Raw genomic sequence first — 26,270 nt, 5'->3', positions numbered from 1 at the left:
AATGTGCAATTCCCTTGTATTCTTATTCCTATTTATTCTATTTATCCCTTTTGTATACTCTGTATTTATATATGTCTCTGTATTTATATATGGGTATATATGGTATATTTCTGCTCACATTCTGTAACTTCTGTCGGTGCTGTGCTATTGGAAACCAAATTTCCTGGAGGAACCCACCCGAGGGATTAATTAAGTTAATTAAGTTTTATCTAATCTAATCTAATCTAATCTAATCTAATCTAATCTAATCTACTTAAAGTTCCAACGGTACAATACAAGCGCATCTACGTTTCTAATAACTGATTATTGTTTATCAGGACTGACCCAACATATCCCTGCAGAACCTTTACTTGTACTTTGCTTTTTAGCATTTAAGTCAACTGAGTCACTGATATTTATAGCAACCTCATTTTCAGCATATCCTCGCCATCAGTTGCAGCCACATTCTTCCTAAATTAATTCTAAACGCATAAAGATTAAAACAAAAACATGACAAAATACAAGCCCTCATTTTTACATGTGTTTGGAGTTTGTTTCAGCATAAATCTTCTTAGTGTATTTAGCTATAGATAACCACTATCTAACACTAAACATGCAGAGACAATTCCAGTTAACCATCTCCAGTCTAGATCGTGACATGTTTACACTGTCAGACATGTTTCTAAATCTGTGCTGTTGATAAATATTTTAACCACAGAGGAAAACACAGACAAGTAAAAACCAAGCCAAATAAAGCTCACACATACCTTTTAGGGAAAAGAGTCTGTTCTCTAGATGGAAAAAAGAACACATCAATCTAGCCAGCTACACCCTCCCAGTAACTCCAGTTGCAGTTGTTTTCTGACTCTGCCCCACTTGCTTACTTGAAGGAGAAAATAAACTGACATTAAAGTGATGTCAGATGTCTTTGATGATATGAGATGACTCGATGTTTTGCCACCCCCTCCTCTCTTCACTCAGCCAATCCTCTACTTTTCCTCGTTCAGTAGCATTACGTCAGGTGCTCCTGACAACTTACTAAATGTTGTCTCATGCATTTACAAGCATCATGTGGGACCAGAAATATGGTCATGTTTGTTAACTCTCTCTCTCTCTCTCTCTCTCAAATGCATGCTCTCTCTCTATATATAAGTGGATGAGTTTAATAAGAGTGCGGAGACTCAGAACAGGTCCTGACAACGACCAGAAGAACATAGCTTGATAGATACATTAGTCACTGCTGATAGTAACAGAAGACAAAGGAGCACATGATGATTGAGAAGCACCAGGTATTGTTTTGGTTTCTTTCTATTTATTTTTAAAGGATGGATCTTAAGGATCTTTTAATTGCATTTCACAGTTTTTTTTAAGGCTATCTCACAGTGGCTTCTCGCAAAGCAACATTTTCTTAGTACTATAGACTCAGTGCATGCTACACAAGCCCGAAACCAAACAGCAGAAAAGTGGAGAGAGAGTCAATATTTGAGCATTTAGCAGCCAAACTTCTAACTTCTAAAATATCCTAAAACTCAATTACAGAATACCCTAGCACAATTTGGATTGTGAAGATACCAGCATAGGCTTTGCCAGATTAATTCTGACTAATATAAAATGTGAAGATCTGACAAATGTCCCAATTTGTGACACTTTGTATTGTGAATGATAACTGTTTCTATGACCATATGCTTAAAGAATGCTTTAGCCAGATAACCATGTAAACCAGGATTTATTCACAATGACATCACAAGAGAAAAACACACAAGTACAGAGACAAAACAGAAAAATGACTGAAGTCCATTTAGATGCTTCTGGGTTCTGGTTTTGTGCATGTTGATTTACTAACATGTTTTTCGCAGTAAAGTTGAAATCAGGAGGAGGCCGTTATGTTGTCCGCTGGAACACATGGCCCTTGTGGTAGTAGGTAAAAAAAAAATAATAATAATAATAAAAAAATGAGCACACGTCTTCTGTTTTTCCACAGACATGATTTCTCTACTGAAATACCTGAGAAGAACAATGTTCTGCTTTGCCAGATCTTTTCCTGCTCTGACATGTCTATATGCCTACTGAATGGCTGAAAACTTGCAATGCTAAATAATTGTCACTGCATTGTGCAACTGTTTTCAAAGCAGAGAGACTAAACTTTTAAACCAAATCAAAACAGAAATAGCTAAGAAAAAGTAGTGTACTGGTTTTTGGTGACTTATAGTTCTATTATATTCATTTTCAGTCATATACAGTATGTTAAAAGCAACAGAAATAGGAACAGGTATGTGCATATTCTGATAATTATTGTAATAACCTGATAGGCATTACATAATGAGATAAACCATTATATCTAAATGAATACAGTTGCCTAAATAACAAAATAACACCAATAAATAGTTTGACTGAGTAAACATAATTAACTGATTTTAAATACTTATGTAATATCAGCTCTGAGAGTGAAAATCACTGAACACCCAAAATGCATAATGCAACGTCTGTGACAGTCCTGTCTTCAGCTGGACAGAGAGATGGACTAGGCCACTTTCAGATAAACTGTCACACTGCACATCAGATTACATAACAAATACAATACCATACATTGTTTACTAGATAGCACCATTTAAAAAAATCAAAAATAAAGCCACTTGAGCATTTCATTAGAACATTTAACTGCACTGGAAAAATAGCCATGGGGCAGTTGTGCACTGTGGTGGATGCTAATTATTTTCATTTTGGGAAGGTCTAATATTAGGTGAAGGCAAGAAAGCTACAGCAACATTTAGCCCCACCCACAGTATTTCCTCTTAGCTTAAAATTTTAATGAGTTGACAGAATTAACATCCAGAAGCAAGTAGCATCATGCACCTGTGAAATGAAAATGGTGAGGTAGGCTGTTTGGGAGTCTGCTAAAGTCAGTTACTTATAATGTGTTGACAACATGTGGAAACACACAAACTATCTGAGCATTGTCCACAGTCTCTTCAACAACACGAGTGAGGAAAAAACGTTTCCTCCTAACAGTAAACTTCAGTCTTTTCCAAGAATCTTCCAGGAAGGCGTAGCAGGCAAAGGAAATGGGTTGACTAAAGCAGTACATTGGTCTAAATAAAAAGAGTCTGACATTACTTGGATTGTTATTTGATTTAGATAAAGTGGACATGGAAATGACCATATGTTGATAACCGAAAGACAAAAGCCATAAGATATAAATATGTGGTTTGCAATTAATAAATAAATACTGACTAACATGTCAAAATATTTAAAGACGTAAAAGACAAACAAAGTCAAACTGAGAAGTCTGTTGCTATAAATCCATACAACATATCAAAGAAACAGATGCTGTTTGTCCACAATGCAAGACAAAAATGTCATTATGCAGAATGTAAATGCATTTCAGTCTATTTCTCCTGCAGTGTCTGTCCATTATTTACATTATTTCCTCAAGCACAGCATTAAACATCATCTGATAGTGCCGATTAGCCATATAACAGCATTATTATTGTGTTAAGTCTAATGACATAATAGTTTTAGAAACATATCCTTTTTATTGTGTCATTTTATACATAAGCAGCAAAAGAAAAGTAGATGCCATCAGTATGAGACACATTTTATTCTTTGGCATTAAAAATGACCACAGGTTTAATTTGCTCTGTTCTGTTGATGTAAGTGGACACAGCAGAGCGTTGATATGTGGTCATGTCTGATCCTCTGCGTTGATATCTAGTCTTTCTGTAGATGGCGCTAACCTTCTTTCTAAAGTACTGCCCTGAGAAGACATACAACAAAGGGTTTAAGACACTGTTGAGAAAGGCCAGATATGCTGAGAGCTGCCCTCCTATATCCAGAGTGTCAGACCACAGCTTCTCATCCAGCACATTGACATCACAGAGAATGTCAAGAAAGGTAATTACCTGGAAGGGACCCCAGCATAGTAAAAATACCAGTGTAACAGCATACACCAGCACAGTGGCCTTTTTATCACTGGTGTGATGAAAACCAACACTTTCCCTCCTCTCAGATAAAACCTTGATTATATTTCCACTGCTGAAAACAATGACCAAAACAGGAAGAACAAAGCCCACCACATTTATCACAATCTGATGGGCCAGCTTCCAATAGCTGTCATGGGTGTAATCCAGAACGCAGGATGTGGTCTCATAGTCCTCAAAGAACTTCACCTTTCTGTGAGCTATTGTCGGTGTGCTCAGTAAGACCCCTAATATCCACAGGATGAAGCAGATCAGCTTGGCGTAGAGCGTCCGTCTCAGCCAGCTGGCCTTCATGGGCTTCACAAATGCTATATAGCGATCAATGCTAATCATTACCAGAGTGAAGATGCTGGTGTAGAAATTGATGATGATTAGGGCGTTGACAATTTTGCACAAGGCCTCTCCATATGGCCAGTTGAACTCATTGAGGATATTCATTGCCCAGAAAGGAAGGCTACACAGTAGAATGAAGTCAGCCAGCGCCATGTTGCTCAGATAGATCTCTGCTACAGTCAGTCGATCTTTGTGGGCAAAAAACACCACCAGCACAAAGCTGTTAAAGAGTAGACCTGCCAGGGATATGGTGAAGATGTACGGGGGGACGATGGTGTGGATAAGCTCCCATTCTGCAGTGACTGGAGACAAGCTGCTATTTTCAGTCAACACTGTCGGCACAGTTGTGAGTTCCATTGGCTCCACTGAGTAGGAAAAAAGAAATATTCATAAACCTTCAGTACGATGTTACTATTACAGATTAAAGCTAACCATTTACAATCCATCATGAAAGAAAAGTGCCAAGTAGGAATTCAAATTTGAAACTAAACATGGAACTGAACATAAAAGAGGTTATATAAACAATCAACGGGTGGCTAATTTTCTGACTTTCTTTTATCCAGTTAAGAAAGTTCAGCTCTGGGGAGGAAGCAGACAGCCCCAGAAAAGCAAGATGATTATTTTTCTGTGTTAAAAAACACTCAAGAGCCTGGAAAAAATCACAGGTAGATCTTCTGTGTTGTGTATTGCATCTTTTCTTCTAATTTAATCAGTGGATGACTACTTTGAAAAGACTGATTGCCACATTTTATTTTGTTTTTCTTTTAAGCATCAAATACTGAAAAGGAATAGAAAAGTTCTTACCGTATGTTTCACCAAAATGTTCCTCCGATGGTCAAAGTTGTAACAACAGATAACACGTCTGAGACGGGGCTTAACTGTGCTCACGGACTCCTGGTAAAGTACACAACGAGGCTGCTATGGGCGTTTTGTATATAGTTGCATTCTTCCACACCACTAGTCCAGGAGTTGAATATATCAAGTTGTTTATCAAAGAGTCAAAATTTGGACGGTGCTCATTTATGAGCAGCAGCTGAAACTGCAGTGGAGTACGGTGGAGTAATGGAGCATGTCTTGGAGAGGAAATGCAGACTTTGGACATTCCAGTTCATAGTGTGTGAAAATATTATTAATATTATCACAGATAGTTAAAAACTAATGACATATACCAAAGAAAGCATGATTTTATTTAAACTTTAACAATTATTTATGTCATGATACTGTTGGATTTGGACCAAAATGCTGAACACAAAAGACAGGAATAAATAAGAAAAAACTGCTTTAATCCTGCACTCACACTATAATACAAAACAAAGGAGGACCAAAACCTAGAGAAACACAGTGCAGGACCAGTTTTAATGTTATTTACCAATAATTTTCATCACAGTTTTTACCAAAGAACATTTTTTCTGATGAAAACAAGACAATAACTAAATAAAAATAATGCACGGGGATTAAAACTGTCATAAATATGTTCTGGAGAGACGAGATCCAATCAGAACTAATTAAGTAGTGGAGAAAGGGGGGGCAAGTTGGTGAGTGATCCAATCAGAAGTAATCTCCTTGGGCAATAAGGTTAGATGCACACGCTTGATCTGCCACCTGGAACTATGGTGGGTGGGGTTTAGCTAGCTCCCATGCTCTCTATTTCTCATGAAAACACTACAAATTATCAACACTGGGGAGGAAGACAACAGTAGACATATAGACACATTTTGCATTTGATATCAAGGAAAATGAGACACTTTTAAAATCATGTAGAGCAGCTCTCACCAGTAACAGCACAACCAACTTTTACACTTAATAGTTTAGTCAACCGAACCAACTTTAGTTATGCTATAAACAGGAAACAGGAATGCAGATTTGACACAGAGAACACAGGAGGGCAGCAAAAACAAACTCTGGGAATTAGCTGTGGTTGCAAATGACAAAAAGGAGACGGACTGAGAATAAAATCATGAAGAGAAATAAGCTAGCATATAAAGCTCAAAATGGCCAGAACTAAGAACAAACTAAGCAGAAAGATACAAAGGTGAAAATCTAAACTATAACTAAAAAAAACAAAAAACAAAAACAGGCTGAAGGTAATAAACAATAACAGAACAACCCAAAAAAGCACAAAAAACTGGGTAGATACACAACGTTTACACAACGTTTAGCTAACTAGGCCTCTTAGTTAGCTAGTTTAGTGTTTTCTGTTAACTTATGTTGTAAATTATGTTGCATGTAGCACCTTGGTCCTGGAGGAACGTTGTTTCGTTTCACTGTGAACTAATTGTACATGGTTGAAGTGACAATAAAGCCAACTTGACTTGACTTGACTTGACTTGACTTGACATCTTTCATCATGGTCTATGGAAAAATGTACTTGTGGAAAAAGATCGAGCCACTCCTTGTAACTTTCCATTTTCTAGGAAAATTGGAAGTGCACAGATTCACTGAAACATGTGCAAGCATTAATCAAATAACAGTATTTAAATAGAAAGCTTTGTTTGGTTTCTTGTAATTTCTTTAACTAGTCTGCAGGAATAGTTCTCTAGTCTTCTTGAAAGACACTCAACGCTCTTCTTGGGATGTTAATTTTTCTGTTGTTTGTCAGCATGATCCCACACTGCTTCAGTTCAGTTCTTGTGTAATCAGCTGTACCTTTTATGACCTTCACTACTTCTTTTATCTGCCCCTTATCCAGTTTCCTCAGATGTTTTAAGGACACATTGCACACCATGCTTAGAGGCGCAATTGATTCTTTACTGAGTTTTCTCTTATGTGTAGACAATACTGGTTCATCCCACAAGTGAGTGGTCTTTGTGCATTTGTAAATGATTAATGCCTTAGTGTTAAGTGGCTTAACCAACAAAAGAAACACCAAAAGAAAATGAAAAATATTCCCCTGAAAATAGTCTGGTACAAGGACTGGACTGAAAATCTTTGAACGACCTTCCGAAATTCCAGAGAACTTGCTTAAGATTTTTCCCCATGGATGCCTACTAGGGGTAACCCTAGTCTACTCTATTCCCTGCACTATGTGTGAATGTGAGCGTGAATGAATAATGTCATTGTAAAGCGCTTTGGGTGCCTTGAAAAGCGCTATATAAATCCAATGCATTATTATTATTATTATTACTATGCGGTTCCTGTCATATTTCAAAGCAAAATGACTGGGTGTACATCAGAAGTTAGTGAGGGTTTTCTGTCTATATAGCTTCCCAAGTGTTAACCATTCCTCGCCGTCAGTCCGAGGGGAGATGCTTCCTCCAGGGCCGAAGTTTGTCCACCTTCGGGGTTAACTCCCTTCACTTTGTGGAGTAGTGAGGCAGGCAGAAATCAGCCGAGACACCGGAAAGTACTGAAGAGATGAGGCTTTAATAACAGTACTGCACACTTCAAAGTACAATGCATAGGCTGTAGCCCGTTAGAATGCTGCTCCCGGTCGCCCTCTCTACCCGTGACACACTCACTCTCTCTCTCTTTTCTTTTTCCGCTACCCGCGTTTTCTTCACGCGCATGCTCACACACACATCACATACACTCCTCACTGCACCCAGCCACACACAAGACGGCAATTCCCGCAACACAAGGCTACTATTGGAAAAAAAACCCCTATTCAACAAGAAATAGGAAAGACAGGAAAGAGAGGGGGCAAAACATGCAGCCAAGGGCCGGCCATACGGCATATGGTAGTCTGCTCACCCACTAAGCTAAACAGGTGCCAATCCACATATTTACTGATAAATACTGAGGTGTCATATCTCTTCAGAAATGATACAGGGGAGGTCAGAGATTTTTTTAAAAAAAAAATTCCAAGAAAGTCTTGCTCCTTGGAAGCAAAATATAAAGAAATGAGGAAGTAGCTCAAAGCTTACGAACAGTCCAGTAAAGATATGACTGATTCAGGAAATTACAGCATTACTCCTTGTTTATACTGTCTGCGACCTCTCTGTTTGCTATGATGTTGAGATATCATTAATAAAACCTTTATTTTTTTAAATCTTTTTTCATTCGTGATTGCATTAACTGTATAAACAGTGAAATCTTTAGACAGGTAATGATTTCCAAATGCTATAAAAACAGATTTATCAGTTTTATCCTCAGCTTGTACATCATCCAGTTCTGATATGTTCTAAATTTAAAGTTATGGTAATGGCAACAATAACAAATATTAAACCAACTTCAAATCACACTGGAGTTAATGTAAACTATAATCAGTATTTTTCTTTTTTAACTTGGAAGACTTAGATGAAGGGTTATCTAATAATCAGTATGTCCGAGATTGTGTAATCCCTTTTATGGTAAAAATGACAGCAGCATACCAAAATGAAGATGAAGATTAGCTCTTTGCCAAACATTCCTCGCTTAGTCAGTTTTATATATCTGTCCTACATTTGTGACTTTGAGTACTTGTAAATGCCAAATTTAACACATGGGACCGTTCAAAAAAGCAAAGCCCAGTGTTTTTATAGACAAAATGGATAAACACCAGTTTGCTTCCAGAATTAGGCTTTTTTTTTTTTTAAATCTAGCCACCCTGCCTCTCTTTAAACAATACAGGATTATGGCAAACATTAGTCGACTGTCTCCCTCAGTTTCAACATTTTAGAAATTAGTGATATTTGGTTTCCCACTATTTAGAAATAGTGGGAAAGATTTCGTCTGTCTCTGCACAACAATTATTAAACTTCTCATCATCTCTAACATCCTCTGTTAAAGTTGTTTTTACTTGTTTGTTCTGTTTAGAATGTTAAAACATATACAGAGGTAAAATATTGTAGTCTGGCGTTGTCACAGGATGGGTGTATACTTTGGAAATAATATAGATGCAACCATTACCATGTCACAGCCTTTCCTGTAATTCATGCTTCTCACTGGGGTAACTTTTGGTTTGTTTAGTTCCTGAGAGAAAAAGTTCAGCCAGTTGCCCCCATATCACATTCTCTTACAAGGTGTCAGCACTCTTTTCAACCTCAAAAGCTATCATCTACTTTAATCAAGGGTTTGACCAATAAAAATGTAAAGATGACTGATTCAGTGCAGTTCAAGGACAACTTTATTAAAGTTTTACTAAGCTGGTTACAGTTCAAAAAAGGTTCCTAAATTACAGGTTGCACATCGGTCCTCCCAAGAATAAGAACCAAACCAAGCTTGTAGTAAGGGTACATGCCAGAAGGACTTGTTTTAGCTTGCTGCTAAGAGAAATTCATACTGTCCGGAAACAAGTGTGATGTGGTTGTGGACAAACATGCCAAGAATGTGAAAAGATCTGTTTTCGACATGCTTTGAATTTGTTTTACAGATGGTGTCATAGAGATTTATTTTTTGCTTTTAGCATGCAAAGGATTACCGTAACACAAGTAACTTTTAACCTTTTGAGTTTACCGTCATTTGTGTGGGTGTAAGACACACAAGAGAAGCTTTAATTGATTGGAAAATGAAACACTAATTTAAAAACAAAAATTAAAAAGTAAAGCTAAGCTTCAAAGGCCAGGGCAGGCCCTCTTAATCCAACAACATAAAAAAAATATTAATGTATGAAATTCAATTCATTCACAAATATTTTTAAAAAAGAGTTTACTCTTTATGTGTAAATTAATTTAGATTTTTGTGCTCTCTGTTTGTTTACTTGAGATGAGATTGGCATTACCATGACCAGATGCCTCACACTGGTCTTTCCTCCTGCATAGAAGGGGTTTAAACACTTCCCTTGCCCGCTCCCTAAAGTTCTTCCCAACAATCACATACAAGAAAGGATTCAATGCACTGTTGCTGTAGCCAAGGTACGTAGCTAACTGGTTGCCAATGTCCAGCACGTATGCCCACGTGCATCCAGAGATGACCTCATAGTGATCCAAGGTGTCAAAGAAGATCAGAATCTGATAAGGCAGCCAGCAGAGAATGAACACAGCCAAAACAATAAGCACAAGGTACGCTGCCTTCCTCTCCGCGCTCCCGCTGTTGCTTCTTCTCATCTTCTGTCTCTTTAGAATGACTTTAGTAATGTGGTAACTACAGAACAATGCAATTGGGACAGGAATGAGAAAGCAGACTATGTTCACAGTTATGTTGTACCGCAATCGCCACCCTTCATGGGGGTAGTCTAGGTAGCATGCATCAATGCCCAGATGGGGGAAGAACTGCACAGAGCGGAAAAGAAAAGCAGGAAAACTGAGGAAGATACCAACAATCCAAATGGTTACACAAATTCCATGTGCCCAGAAAGGCTGCCTCTGCCTTCCTTGGGACAATGGTTTAGTGAGAGCCATATATCTGTCCATACTCACAACAGTAAGGAACAACACACTACAATAATAATTCATCCCAATGACAATATTGATAAGCTGGCACATGAACTCCCCAAATCTCCAGTGGAACTTGTTGATTATAGTTGATACCCAGAACGGCAGACAGGAAACCATGAGGAGATCAGCCGCTGCCAGATTGCTCAGGTAAATGTCAGCAACAGAACTTCTCCGCTTCTGAAGACAGAGGACGCAAAGCACGAAGGAGTTGCCGATTACTCCCAGAAGACAGATGATCGACATATAGGCAGGCTGCATGGTGTAAACCCACTCCCATGCATCCGTGTGGTTGCAGACAAACTCAGCTGTTGTGTTGTTCTCCATAACTAACTCAGCTGGAGGGTCTGAGCCAACTGGTAAAGCTGTTGGATGGTGACAGTGATTCAAAAAGTAGAAAAGAAAAAAAATGCATGTTCACAACAAATATATACTCTAGTCTAACCTTTTAGTGTATCAGCAGAGGTTTGATGCACGTGTCATTACCTTTGTCCCATGATTTCAGTTCTTAGGGAGAGGATAATTGATTTAATGGAGTGTGGCTAATGGATGGTTTATCAGCCAAAACACACACTACACACATGCCATCTTCAAAGTAGACCATCTTAGCAACCAATTCAGTAATGAGCATTTCTAGTGTTGCAAAAGGAAGGCCACAAAAATATGTTGCATGTTAAAAGTACAGTCAGTCATTTTTGTGAGATTATTTAGTAAAATAAAAAAGAATATTGTATAAATATACAATGCTTAGTGTGTAATTACATCTCCCACCAGACCGAAACATTCTCTTGTACTAAGTATTCATCAATCAAAAATAAAAGCCAAAGCCACTTGCATCTTAATGAAATGTCATCCACTTCACCTTGAGCCTTATCTCCTGAACTAAAGTTAGAGCTGCAACACTTAAAAAACATACATAGTAATAATTATTTATTCCCAATATTTTCACAGTTAATTATTGTCAGCAGATTAGATGTATCCGTAAAGGTGACAACGTGCTGACCAGCGCAGTCACTGGTTATAAGCTAACATTATGCCAGTTAATGTTAGGCTTGAGCATCCTAAACATCATACTTTACTTCTGCTAAATAGCTTGACTATATTTTACATCATATGAGAGTTTATTAACTAAGTATCAAAGTCCAACAATGTTATATCCACTTTAATGAAAGTTTCACTTATGCCATCTAAAAGCAGTTAGCCATGGCTAACAGAGGCTAACAGCAGCCAATAGCAGCCAACAGTAATGTCCTAAACAACCCACCTCAATATCCGCTCATCAGACAGAGGCTAATTTCTCTGACTCATTGACTCATATCACAGTAGACTGACAGCCTACCAAAACAGCGAAAGACTCTGGGGCAGAAGCGGGAGTCGTGTTGCTATCTTACTACACTTACCACAGATGAACAGCAGCTAGTCTTTGTGATCACTCGGTGGTAAAAATGCAAAATACCACAAAATATTTAATTGAGTCATACAGTATTATTCCTGATTCATTGCTACGTGCTGTTATTATTCAAATATGGTAAAATATAGTGGGTACAACAATGTCTTTTTACATAAACAGTGTTAGAAACACTTCAAGCAGCCATGGTTGCTCAGGTGCACAGTCTAAATTTAATGTTTCTCTTGCCTGACTAAAACATGTTTGTCCTACAATGACCACCACTTCTAGGATTATGTATGTTACTTGGAAGGGTTAAGGAAATTGAATTCATTTGACTACAATCTGCAATCTACTGGCATCTACTGATGAGATTTTACACACTGTCACTTAAAAGTCAAAATGAGCTTTGTGATTTGAAAGTTGAGCCAAATATGCTTGCATTCTTTTTATTGGAAAGCAGGGGGCAACTCCCTTAGCTGCATTATAACTTCCAGTTAGTGCCATTGCTGTGTGACCTCAATAAATGTTTTCCCCTCAGTTTTCTGTCAAAGTGAATTAAAAAAAGGGAGTCCTCAGTAGAGTCAGTAGAGTTGCTCACTGACACAAGTCTTTAGCCAGTGTTTATGACGCATGGTTTCAAATCACCAAGAAAACGGTGTCGAAAGTGTTCACTTTCAGGTGTCATAACAGAACTTCACTAACAGGGTGAAGTCATACTGACTGTGTCCATGTTTAATAAACAGTCTGTGAACTCTTATGGAAACATGCATGAGGCATCTGCACTAAAACCTCTTCAGTGACTGTCATCCCCCACTGTGGTGATTACAGAATAGTCAAAATTTTAATTAATATTCCCATTTAGTAGCACAACATAAACCAGAATAAAATGAACTTTGAACATGAATGTGGGAGTAACATAGATTTCAGATTTGAAAGACAAGACTAAAAATCACAAAATTAAAACCATTTTAAAAAGCAGACAAAAACACATGAAATGAGGTTGAACCGTGTATTTTCTGGCAGACATTCTACAATTTGAGGTAACTTTTTCTGCATGCCTTTTGTTCCACAACAATTTTCAGCACTAGCAATTGTGGTGGAGCCTGATATCCTGCTTGGCAAGATTTGCCTTCATTTTGAGGACACCTATGGGTGTACCCTTGCCCACAACCCATTTTGAGTAAACACTTGGCAATTAAAAGGTGGTTTGGGGGACAGATATACAATAAAAAAAAAAGAAAAAGTTATGTCTATACAGCCAACAAAAAGAAGCATGTTTGTGCGTCACAACTGGAAACTTGTTGAAAGAGTCACATTTTTAAGTCTGGAAACTCTGAGTCAGAAACACCAGAAACACTTAGCAAGAAGCTGTTTCAACATGAACCTTTGGATGTTCAACTTAACATTCAAATGCATCATAAAGATTCATAAAGCGAAAGACCGCATGTTGATTTTATTCATCGTTATGCTCTGAGTGAAACAAATAGTGGCATCATTTGCATCTTCAACAATAAACTATATAACAAAAAAGTTGTATTTACATAAATTATTTTACAGTACACATATTTACATCACAGAACCAGTACAGCCAAGATACTGATGACTACTACAGTTTGTAATATATGAATCCAACAATATCACACACTGGTGAGTTGTTGCAATATATAAAATATGTCTTCATTTTTTTCCAGTTCAAGCTAAACAACAGTGTTTTGCATTTGGTAGTAATCTGTAATACAACCACCTTTTCTAAACGTAACAGTGAGATGTTGTGCATCAGCTAACATACTAAAGAAAGAGTTTGTTAAAAAGTTTCTTAACAATGTATGATTAAGTCTGATTATTACAAAGCTACATCCATTGCGATTTCATGAACTTCATTTGATTTTAGATTTCATTTGAACCATTTAGTTTAAGACAATATTATTAAATGACTGCCCACTATCCTTCTGTGCTTTTGTGTGCAAAAAGCAATTTGCAGACAGCATTTTACACAGAAGTTTTCAATGTAGAGGACAGGTTTGAACGTGTGGAGTCAGATGACGTTTTCTTCCGGTGGCCCCACTGCTGGAAGAGTTCTCGGACTTTTTTCCGGAAGTTCTTTCCTACAATAACGTATAGGATCGGGTTAAGAATGCTGTTCAAGAAGGCTAAGTAGGTGAAGATCTGGATGCTGATGTCCACAGCATTTTCAAAGTGACAGCCTTCCAGTATCCCACCTCGTAAAAGCACATCCACTATGGTGGTTACATGGAATGGCACCCAGCAAATTAGGAAGGCTACAAGGACTGCCAGGACCAAAATGGTGGCCTTTCGTTCTGTGTTTTCAGCATTGAACCTCTCAATTGCTTGCAATTTCAAAGCCTGAATAATATTAAAAGTGCAAAAGGAGATAATTGAAATGGGAATAACAAAGCTAAAAATGATCAATATCCCATCACAGATAACGTGTACGTTGTGGTTTGGATAGTTTAGATAGCACACAGTACCATATTCAGGGAAATATCCCACTTCCCTGAAGATGAACACGGGTATACTCAGAAGCAAGCCAAAACCCCATGTCAGCAGACACCCTAGTTTAGCATATTTTGGACTACGCATTCTTCCATGTGACATCGCATGTACCAGCGCCACATAGCGATCGATGCTAACCAGAACAAGAAAGTATATGCTGCAGTAGGCATTCATCTTAATTCCCACATTGATAACTTTGCACATGAAATGACCAAAAGGCCATTTAAAATCATTGAGCATGTTGACGGCCCAGAAGGGCAAACAGGACACCAGGACTAGGTCAGCAGCAGCCAGGTTGCTCAAATAGATTTCAGCTATGGTGCACGCCTTCTTGTGGAAGCAGAAGACAGTCAGAACGAACATGTTAAGCATAATTCCCAGCACGGTGATGAGCAGAATATACACTGGTTGGTGTGCAGTGAGCCACTCCCATAGTTCGTGATCTGGACAATGAGTCTCATTGGTGTTGTTATTGTTTCCATATGATATAGTGCTGCTGTAGTCTGGGATGCTGTAAAGACAAAATGAGACATGAAATAAATAGGCGGTTAAACATCAACAGTACATTAGGTTCTTACCTTGAGTTTATGTAAAATACCATGCAGTAAATATGGAGCTTTAGCCAGCACTTAGCTGGCTATCGTCTCTGCAAACCCAACAGTTGCCCTGCTACATACAATATTTACCATACAGATATGAGTCTGATGTCATTCTTCTTATCTTATTCTAAGAAAATAAGTAAATAAGCATGTCCTAACTGTACATCCATTGTGTGCTGTTTGTCATTCTTTCTCTGTCGACCAGGTTCAGTTTTCCAACTAGCTGATTGCTGAAGAAATCTCCACCTACTGACTTAGCCTCTTGTTTCAACAAGAGCAGAGCTGAACATGAAAGCCTGTAATAAATGTGATGAATACATTTCTGGTTGTGGAGCAAGGTACTTTGCAGCTATGACCTTTGTATTGAACCAAAGGATAAGCTTAAAACATAAAGACATTGTTGAACAATAAGGGTGTTTGCACATCTGCAGCAAGCTGATCAGCAGTAGAGTTTTAAGGTGCTAATGAAAACCCCAATAAAAAAAGATAAAAACAGACTTTTTCCATCTCTAAATGCATGTGAATGAAATGAGTAATGTCCCCATTGCAGCTGTCAGTTTCACTAAAAAATGATATAAGCTTGTCTGAGACTGAACCACCTTGTTCCACTAATGAGCATCAGGCATAGCATAATGTCATTTATGCTTCTGCTTAATTCCCCTATCATGTTACCTAATTGGAAATCTGTTCTTTCAAATCATACTGTATGTACCCTATGCTTACATCCATGTGTTTGAATGTCTAAGAGCAATTAAGATCACTGAGAGTTGTTCCAAAGTTTGTTTCTGTTGGTGTAAGGAGCAGTTGGCAGCAATGTGGCAGACGGCACAATGGAGGGCAGAAGCTTCTGTTGGTTAAAATAACCAAATGTTTGACATGGATTAAACTCGTCTTTAGAAGAACATGCTTAGGCAAAACCTGAGCTCTCATATCATGTAGTACAACTGATGTTTTAATGTACAACAAAAAAGAATAAATGAATAACAAAATAAAGAGAAAAACATGCTTCTTCTGGTCATCATCGATATGTAACTCTATACTTCTATACTCTACATTACACCCAAAAAGACATGTTTTTTTAAGTCTCACTCGCTGTAACAACAAAGGCAAGAAGTTAATTTTAACAGCAACTGTCAGCTATCAGTAGTTGTATTACCTGCTTTACACAAATCAGAGTATATTTAACCTGCTTGAGCACATGGTTACTGACAAAATGATTCTAAAAAATAAAACAATTGGAAAATTGTTCTCCATTCTTAGGGGATTTTTTTGGGTTATATCTCACATGAAAGATTTTAAAAATATAGAGAGTATATTTGATTCATACATACCTTGTAGGTCTAAGAGTCATTTTCCTAAGTATGTTCAGATGTCCTGCTGCACTGTTAACAGTTAACTCCCCCACTCTAGTCTGCCTGTCTCTGCCTCACGCTCCTAAAGGAAACTGTAATTAAAGTGATGTCACCAAAAAAAAAGAAGGCATGGCAAAGGCAAGGCAAAAAAACCTCACTTCTCTCATTTCACATTCAGTCTGAATGCTCCCTGTCTGTCGGGTCTGGGTTGCACCTTATTCAAAGATGCACTAATAACATGCAACAAGCCATACTAATATCAAAATTAGACAAAAACAAAAAGAGGAGCACTGTAGACTCTCTGTAGGCTCATCTTGTTAATCTTGTTTCTTTTGTTTATTACATTATTCACATTATTGTCAGAGTGGGTATTATACCAGAGCGGACACAGGGTTGAAGGCCTGTTTTTGGCGAAAAACAGGAGAAGGTGGTGGAGAAACAGAAAAAGAAAAGGGACCGAAAGAAAGAGAGAAAAAAGGGACTGCAGGGGACAAAAGTCTAGGATGAAGCAAACAGACAAAAAGGGCGCAAAAGGCTTTAAATATGTTATCTCCTCATGCTGGTACTGCAGCTTCTGCATGTACTGTGACTTCTGCATGTGTTTCCATTTCATGCTTTCGAGAGGCAAACCGTGAAATGGACATGGCGGACGGGTGTGTCTGTTACGCAGTTTTCCGTGATATGGATTTGAATGAAACCAGACACTTTTTGGCCCATGTACGCCTCTTAGTAAGTTCTTACAAAACTAAACGGTTGTGGCTTGACATAGTTCATGTTTACATGTTAAATATTTTCTGACCTGATGTATATACTCACTAGCTAGCTAATTCTGGTTCTTAACGCAGCCAGTGACATCTCGGCAATTTAATGGTCAAGTCAATCTGCTGAAGTTCAAAGTAAGCATCAGAATGAGGAAAAAGGGTCTTTCAAGTAACTTTAAATGTGGCATGGTTGTTGGTGCCAGATGTGCTGTTCTGATATATTTCAGAAACTGCTGATCTGCTGGGATTTTCCCACACAACCATGTGTAGGGTTTACAGAGAATGTTCTGAAAAAGAAAAAAATATCCAGTGAACTGCAGTTTTCCAGGCAAAAATGCTTTTTTGATGCCAGATGTGAAAGGATAAGAACGTATTGACTGCTTTGAGCTGTTAGAAAAGCAAAGTTAACTCAAGTCAACACTTCTTATACAAAATACTGTATGCAGAAGAGCATCTCTGAAGGCACAACACGTCAAAACTTGAAGCAGATGGGCTAGACCACACCGACTGCAACTTCTCCGAACAGGCAAACTGAAGTTACATTTTGTAAACTATACCACAGAAGATTGGAAAAAAGTTACACGGTTCAACTCAATTCAATTCAATTTTATTTATATAGCACCAAATCACAACAACAGTCGCCTCAAGGTGCTTTATATTGTAAGGTAGACCCTACAATAATACATACAGAGAAAAACCCAATAATCAAACCCCTCCTATGAGCAAACACTTTGGCGACAATAGGAAGGAAAAACTCCCTTTTAACAGGAAGAAAGCTCCGGCAGAACCAGGCTCAGGGAGGGGCGGCTATCTGCTGCGACCGGTTGGGGTGAGAGAAGGAAGACAGGATAGAAGACATGCTGTGGAAGAGAGCCAGAGATTATTAACAAGTATGATTCAATGCAGAGAGGTCTATTAACACATAGTAAGTGACTGAAAAGGAAAAACACAAAGTCTGACGAGTCTCTATTTCTGCTGCAACATTCAGATACTAGATAGAATTTGTCATAAACAACATGAAAGCATGGATCTGTCCTTCCTTATACATTTCAAGCCGCTACTGGTCGTTGACCAATCCATCACAGCCTACCGAAATTTCATTGTTGATCATGTCTACCCCTTTATGACTGCAATTTTCCCAGCTTAAGATTGCTGCTTCCAGTACGATAACTTGTCATGTCATAAAATTAAAATCATCTAAATCAAAATCAAATTAGTTTCTTGAACATGAAAATGAGTTCAGTGTGCTCAAATGAGCTCTATAGTCACCAGATGTCAATCCAACAGAGCAGGAGTGTCCAACTCCAGTCTTCGAGAGCTACTGTCCTGCAGCTTTTAGATGCATCCTTGTTCCGACACACCTGAATCAAATGAATGGCTTGTTACCAGCCCTTTGCCAAACTTCATGGCATGCTGAAGAGGTAATTCAACCATTTGATTCAGCTGTGTTGGAGTATGGATGCATCTAAAAGCTGCAGGGCAGTAGCTCTCAAGGACTGGAGTTGGACACCCCTGCAATAAAGCATCTTTGAGATGTGGTGGAACAGGAGATTTGCACCATGGATGTGATGCTATCATGTCAATATGGAGCAATATCTCTGAGGAATACAATATGGAAACACGTCCCATTAATATTGTTGGGAAGAGAGTTCCTTACACCACTGAAGTGCAGAGACAAAAGAATCCATTTACGGCACTTTGTAATATTTCCCGTAAGATAATTATTGCAGTGAATAATGCTGCCAGTTTCTTTAGAAGTGCATTTTCACTGCACATTATGGCAGTATATCATTAGGGTAATCAACATCGCCTGAACAGATGGTTATCTTTGCGTAGCAGGTTTCCATTTGGTGGATAAAAGCATTTTACACAAAGATGTCAGATTAAATGTTATGTTACTTAATAGTCAGGTAAACAGGTAAAATCCAACAAGTCGGAGAGTATTGTAAAATGCAGATTTATCCCAACTCACGGTGTTTTGGTACGAAATAAGCCTGAAATCTCTGTTGATGTTCTGCAGCACTATATACATACTGGCACTATTAACAGAGAAAAAATACTTAAAATGTACAAATATACATGCCAGTGTTAAAAAATAATATGTAACAAATAGTGTTATGTATATTCAATTGGGTTATTGCACATAGAATTTGGTATTGCACAGTGGTGGTTCATAGAGAAAATGGGGAAAAAAATTGGGGGGGGCGGGGGGGGGTTACAGGTGCATGTGTGAGTTCAGGGTGGTTATAGCCTTTGGGAAGAAACTGTTTTTGAGTCTGTGGGTTTTTGTGCTGATGCACCTGTAGCGCTTCCCTGAGGGAAGCAGGCTGAACATGTTGAAACCAGGGTGGGAGCTGTCCTTGATGATGTTTGCTGCTCTGCTGAGGCAGCGGGAGAAATAAATGTCCATCAGGGAGGGGAGAGGGCAGCCGATGATCTTTTGTGCTGTCTTGACTACACTCTGAAGCCTCGCTCTATCCGCCTTAATGCAGCTGCTGTACCATACCGTGATGCAGTAAGTTAGCATGCTCTAAATGGACGAGTGGTAGAAGGTCAGCAGCATGTTGGAGTTCAGCTTGTACTTCCTGAGGACCCTCAGGAAGGCCGCTGTTGGGCCTTAAGCATTGTTTGCATAAATTGCATGCTCAAAAAAAAGTTTTGTCTCTCTCAGATTTCTTCTTTTTGCATGTTGAAGCTCATTCAGTTCTGTTCTACCTACTGAAGAGCCTTCTGCATGTTAAATGTCCACTGTTTCAGCGTATTCCTAAAATTTACCGACACAAAACCACTAGATTGTTCTCTTTATCAGGGTTCTTTGATCTTCTCTTCATTGTGTTTTAAACAAATGGCAGTAAAGCCCTAAATTGTTGTACAATCCAAATAAACAAATTAAACAATACAGTCATCGTGATGTGTTACTACCAGATACCAGATGCTTTTCCTTAGGGTGATGTCCATACTAATCTTCTAATCTCTAAACAGTCTCTCTTATCTTTCATACTAATACGATTTTCTGTAAACGAAAAAGGCTCGTGTCTATGTGACATATTACTAAAAAGCACCAAAATGGACTAAACAGCTCTCCCATTAAGCAAGCACTTATCTGTGGACTGAGATTTTCATATGACCTGCAGATAACATATGGGTGCACATCATGGCAATTAGAGATATGTAATAAGATTTCGGCTCAACTCAGAATAATAGACCGAAGGCCATCTTCAAGTTATCACTGATTTGAAGAGACAAAGGGCTTAAAAGCTGCGTGGAAACAAAGCTTGGTCATGCTCTTAATGTGCAACGGATGCATGATCACAAGGAAGTTAGTGAATAGACTGGTATTCATAATAACACGTTTCACTTCCCCACATCATGTCAGTCATAGGGCTGATACAGGCAAACTGTTGGACTATTCTGTTTTGTTTTGAGAGAACTGTTATTGTTATATAAGTATGTAATTAGATTGGTGAAGAGTGACCTCAGTTTGATCCCTGGCAGGTGGGATCCCTGCAGGCAGAGTAACACAGTTAACATTCATTTGTAGGCAGATTCCCAGCTGCTGTCTTTGGTTTTCCTCCAAGATGTGTCAGTGTTGCAGTAAATAGGTTGCTTCCTTCTTTCTCTTCTTAACTGTTAACAGTTCTTTCAATCCCCATTTCCTCATTTCTAAAAATATTATAAAAATTCAGATATCTTATTTGATGCCTGTTTATGTACTTGCATGTCATTTCTGTGTCTACTAAAGAGGGTAGGTTAAGTCGTAAACTCACAGCCCTGCAATGAAAATAGCATTTGATGTAAATCAAAATTCTGCTCCATTGCCTCTAAAGTAATATAAATATAAAAGGAGCAGTTAAAAAAAAAAGCAAGTGAGGTTTCCTGCTGTATCAGACTGCTTTAACATTAACAGTAGAACATAAATTAAGAGAGGGAAATATTGCCACAACTTTGTTTGTGAGATTTAAAGTTACAGAGACTTCCCATTATTGTTAGTGGGGGTGAAAGTAATTGCACACATTGCAAAGTTGTTTCTTGCTTCCTGAAAAATCTCCATAACAGACTTTGTTTATAGAGTTGTATTTTAGAAGATGAATTGCACCGCTTCTATTTTCATCCAGAAATAGCTTGTGCCATGCTTTCAATGGTTATCTCAATGACTCTGTAACAATAGTAAAGCGCTGCCAATGAAAACACTGATGTAACTGTGACTTTTGATGCTCGCCATCTGAAGTAGAGAATGTTGTTGTGGTTTCTTTCCACAGTATATTATGGGATGGTGGAAGGATAAACTTAAAGGAACACTGTGAAGTTTGGCTCTGATGTCTTTAAGATTCTTGAGATTCTAAACCATTTCTCTACCACTAGTTGAAAAAAAAAAAACTAACATAGTGACTAAGCAATGCATGATTCACAGTAGCTGTTGTAAGGTCTATTTTCAAGTATATTTTTCTAATGACAACAGCATCAGCTCAGTAGTGGCTATTTTTAGCAAATCAAATTCTTTTGATTACGAATTATTATGATGAAGGATCTGGTGATGAATGATGATGAGATGTAACCGTAATCCTCGCCCTTTGATTACATAAAACTTTTTTTTTTTTAAGGATAATTACTTTAAGGTGCATTTCACACAGCATGACGTAGTGTGACCCTCAAGAGGGGTTACTATATTGTGAAATAAATAAGCGCTGCAGTCAAACACATCCTGTACAAGTGTTGTTACAAGCAATTTTAATAATTATATAAATATGAGGGCAATGCAAATCAATTAATAAAAATAAAAACATCCACTTGTCCAGCTCTCTACAAATACACAAAATTCTATTACATAGAAAGGTGCCACCATATACTATACTCCCAAGTGGGCACACTGGCTGCCACCAGGAAGCCCTGAAGAAGACATAAGGACCAGGGATTTAAAAAAAAAAATCACTAGAACATAACAAACAAGACTACAAAGCAAACCATATAATTAAGTACAAAAGAGGTAAAATACTAGTGGATAATGACCAGTGCTTGAATATAATTAGAAAAATAAAATAAACCAATTACAGCCACACATAGTATAAATATAACAAGTATTAAAAACTAGCTTTGTCTTATACACATGCATATGATATGTGCTTATTAAGTTCAGATATTCTAGTCAACACTGATCAGGCAGCTACAGGTTTATGATTCCTGAAAAAGTTTTCCCTGTACAAGAAAAATTAAACAATAAATCAGCCGGTTCTTCATTAACGCTAAATTTCGTGGTGCACTTCTGTGGAAACATCCAGCCCCAAGTTATCAGTTAATCAACAATGGTAACTCATTGAGCCTGGAAGAGACACTTCTGTTTAGCTTTGCTACAACACACCTGCGCCGACTACAGCAAGTGCAAAAGCACAAAACCTCAGAATATAGCTTACTAATGGTACATTTACTGCACATATAGACCTTGAAGTGCTGTGGTGAATCAGCCTTTTCTACTGAGCAAGACAGCGGGGGCCTTGTACCTCATGCAAAGCATCTTCCACTAACGCACCCACTATTCCCAGTAACGTGAAATCTCCTAAGGACCTAAGAAATCCCGTGCTTTTAAATAGCACAACATAAAATAAAGTCTATTAACTTTAACAGCCTTTAAGAAAAAAAAACCTGTATAGAAATAAACCCAATGAATTGTCTACCCCAGTTTATTAACTGAAGTTTTATAGTCTTGCAAACTTAAAGGTCCTTGAGTAACAGGCTACATATCTGTCTGCTGTTGTTAGTTATGTCTCAGTGTGTGCAGTGAAGTACATAACGAATGTCTGGACGAGGGGGCGGCGACGCTCACGCTACTCCTCGAAAATACTCAGCTCATTTCCTGTCTCCTTCTGCCTGTCTCAAAAGATTTTTTTCCAGGCCGTGAGCTCCATTACTCAGTGTCCCACCCCCATCTACTCTTCCATAACTCCACACAGATTCGAGACAACAGGGAGCAGCTACGGGTATGTATCGTTTTCACAGCTGCCTCGTACACTCTGGGCTTTTGCAAGGAGAGTGAGTAAGCGCTTATAAAAAGTGGAAGGAGTGGCCACAGGCCTGTCTGAAACCACTAATGCAACTTTGATGAGCACTAAACCTTGGAACACAAAGCCATTTCTTCAAACATCAAAAATTCAACCAGTGCTGCTCAAATGTTCCTGGCAGATAATGTACAAACCACAGAACAATGCTGTTTATATTGCTGGAAATCCACAACTTGTGAAATAAGTTGGTCACAGATGCCCCTGTTACATTTAATATTTTGATTTAATAAAGGCATTGCAAAATGTTGAAATCAATAAAAAAAGACAATCACAAACCAACCATCACAATTATTTTGCAAGACCTTGAGTCAGCAGTAAGTGGGCAGCCACAGTCTGAATGTCTGCCGTCTGAAATTTACTTCTGTTTTCAGCTCATGGTTTGATTGTTTGAAAAAAAACATTTTAAGAAGATTTAAACATTTAAAATCCAGGAAATCTACCATTTATGGTACTTCAAATGTGTTTGTGTCAACTGACTATGGTGAAAGTTTGCATGCCGGGCTGTGCATGTTCATAGTTTACAGAAAAAGAGAGTGAGAAGTAAACTCTGGTAGAAAATCACTTTATTAGGGAAAAATATTTAATCTTCCAGTGACTTGCAAAGTACGTAATCGTAGCTATAACTCATGGTTAAGATTTAATTGACATAAATAATTTCAAAAGGTCAGTCCTTTATCAGCAGAGACTCTGAGCAAACAGACTTTTGGAGTTCCCGTCTGTGCTATTCTCGACACTAGCTATGTTGCTGCCAGACCACCTTAGCCAGTTATTTAGACTTACGTTTGATTTTTGAACAGTTATTTTTAACAGCTTTCTTTAAACAGACCACAGTGCAAATTATGAGAAAAAGCTAGTTTTCTATTCTGACACTCAGGCTTCTGCAGCATACAAACACACTGTTTCATTTTTTTCATGTTTTTCAATTTCCTGTAAAAGAATGTCTGAAGACTAAAATGCAATAACTCAAATATGCTCGTCTTATTTTGATAGTTCAAGCCTCAAAACAGACATGCCTATCATCTGGCCTTGTTTTGAAATAAAAACAAACAAACAAACAAACAAACACTGGTGTCACCTTTTAGAATTCTGCTCCCTACAGGCTCTCCACACTTACTTGCTTTGTGGCTCTTGAATGTCACCTGGCATTCTCCTTTGCACATCTGCAAGAGGACTCTGTCGCTTAAACATAAACATGTTTTTTTTGGCGCATTGGGTGAAACATGAGTCATCATAAGGTGCTCATAACACAGGATATGGGAGTGTTCCTTATTTGCAGACAGTCTGAAAAGACTTAAAGGTCAATATTAGCTTTAGAAAAAACTAAATAGTGGTGATACTTAGAAAAGAAATCACAACTAGGTATTGCTATTGTATGTTCTTACCAGCCAGAATGTTCCTCTATTTAAAAAAAAAAAAAAAAGAAGCTTTCAGAGAGCATTTATAAAATGCAAAAGCACCTTTTGTTTATGTTTACTTTGTTTGTCAAGAGTTTAGTACTGCCCTGTTTAGTACAAGCCCTGTGATAAAACTAGGAAAGCTACATTGTAAAAGTGTAGAATTATGTTTTGAGAAAAAGGCAGTCTGTTTGTGATTATAATTCCAAAGGACAAGATTCTTCAAGTATCAGAAGACTTGGTGACATGATCCTTCCTTGGCTGCTCCCCAAGCTGCTTCTATTTGAAGGGTGTGACCCTGGCTTCTGCAGAGGTGGGCCTCACAACATAAAGTACACACTGCACTTTGTAGAGAAGCCTGGGTCTTGAGAAATGAAGAGGGGGAATCTCACTTTAGGCAACAGGGATGAAAATAGGATATACTTTATATAGCTAAACTGTACTTACACAGTAATCTTAATGTATAATTCATCTAAAAAAGATTTTAAAATCACAAACATTAACTACAGACTGCACTTTGAGGAGAAGCCTGGATCTTGAGAAATGAACAGGGGGGATCTCACTTTAGACTTTTTTCATGTAAAAATGTTTAATTTAGTGTCAAACTTAAGTCTCAGTATATGGGTATAATAATAATAACAGTAATATAATTATAATAATATTCTACTTACCCTCTTTGAAAGTTTAAACATCATTCTTGTGCTTGTTACACTTTCTCATATTCATATTTGAACTGCAGAAAACCAAAGGGAATTTATTGGAAACACTTGTTACTCTGACTCTTTTGTATACAGGATGTAATGTGTCTACTTCAAATCTTCAGTTTCCTGGATAGCAGCATTTGAAAAAAATAAATAGGGAGCCATCTACTGGGCAAAGTATGTAGTGTTCAGTGCCTTGACAAAATGAACAAATGAATTCCTAAAACTAAACAAATTTGGTGCACATGCATGAAAATTATTCACATAATATCGACGTGCTTGTTGTCAGATGTGACATTAACTCTTCCTTGACCAGTTACAGAAAGAAGAGGTACTTTTTTAAAAATAAAAATTTTCTTTTAAAAAAATATAATTTTGTAAAAGAAAAAAATAATAAAATAAAAGTACTGTGTAAGTAAAGGCTGTGCATGAAACATTTTACACAAAAAAGGACTAGATTTTTTTTTTACACTTAGTGTTAAAGATAAAAATGCTCACTATGATATCTAAGCTATTTCATAATACTGTATATTAGATAACAATTATAAATAATTAATGATTGCATTACTGAGCATTTATTGCAAATACACAAGCTTTATTTGTCACGGCACTTTCCACTGATTGGAAGTTTACTCTAAGAAAACTTGTCATTAAACCACTGTCACTGAAACGACCTTACAGGTGTCATGAATCATAACTGCGATGACACATGTAGGAATTGCTACACAGAGAAAACAGTGTCCCGGGGTCACTTGTCAGTTTCAATGTGAGCTTGAGATGACAGATATCAGCATCGATCAATTTCCAAACACATGTCAGAAATTCATCACAACTCAGAGAAATGGACATCCAGTGTTAATCCTTTTCCTTCCTTTACTTTGGCCCTTTTTTTTCTCATCTCAGTCATCTTGTCATTTTCGGTCAGCC

General features: G+C 37.8%; 3 protein-coding genes across 4 annotated transcripts; all 3 read right to left on the bottom strand.

Annotated features, from left to right (window-relative positions):
• Positions 1-3,575: 3,575 nt before the first annotated feature.
• bdkrb1 (bradykinin receptor B1) lies at positions 3,576-4,646 on the bottom strand. Its single transcript, XM_063497721.1, has one exon. The coding sequence runs from the start codon at positions 4,644-4,646 to the stop codon at positions 3,576-3,578; it is 1,071 nt and encodes a 356-aa protein (XP_063353791.1).
• A 5,231-nt stretch (positions 4,647-9,877) lies between these two features.
• Positions 9,878-10,906, bottom strand: LOC134646373 (B2 bradykinin receptor-like). Its single transcript, XM_063500252.1, has one exon. It carries the CDS (start codon positions 10,904-10,906, stop codon positions 9,878-9,880), a length of 1,029 nt encoding a protein of 342 aa, XP_063356322.1.
• A 3,052-nt stretch (positions 10,907-13,958) lies between these two features.
• Positions 13,959-24,393, bottom strand: LOC134645908 (B2 bradykinin receptor-like). 2 transcript variants are annotated; one of them, XM_063499539.1, is made up of 2 exons: positions 24,363-24,393; positions 13,959-14,994 (listed from the first exon to the last, which is right to left on the bottom strand). In XM_063499539.1, the coding sequence occupies exon 2, from the start codon at positions 14,853-14,855 to the stop codon at positions 13,959-13,961; it is 897 nt and encodes a 298-aa protein (XP_063355609.1). In that variant the 5' UTR covers positions 14,856-14,994; positions 24,363-24,393. The 2 variants fall into 2 exon arrangements, with proteins under 2 accessions (XP_063355609.1, XP_063355608.1); XM_063499538.1 differs by lacking the exon at positions 24,363-24,393 and adding an exon at positions 16,414-16,473.
• Between the last annotated feature and the right edge of the window lie 1,877 nt (positions 24,394-26,270).

Source organism: Pelmatolapia mariae, linkage group LG16_19 (assembly GCF_036321145.2).
Source record: "Pelmatolapia mariae isolate MD_Pm_ZW linkage group LG16_19, Pm_UMD_F_2, whole genome shotgun sequence".
Taxonomy (NCBI): domain Eukaryota; kingdom Metazoa; phylum Chordata; class Actinopteri; order Cichliformes; family Cichlidae; genus Pelmatolapia; species Pelmatolapia mariae.
The sequence above is the reverse complement of the archived record's forward strand: the minus strand, read 5'-3'. Positions and strand labels throughout refer to the sequence as shown.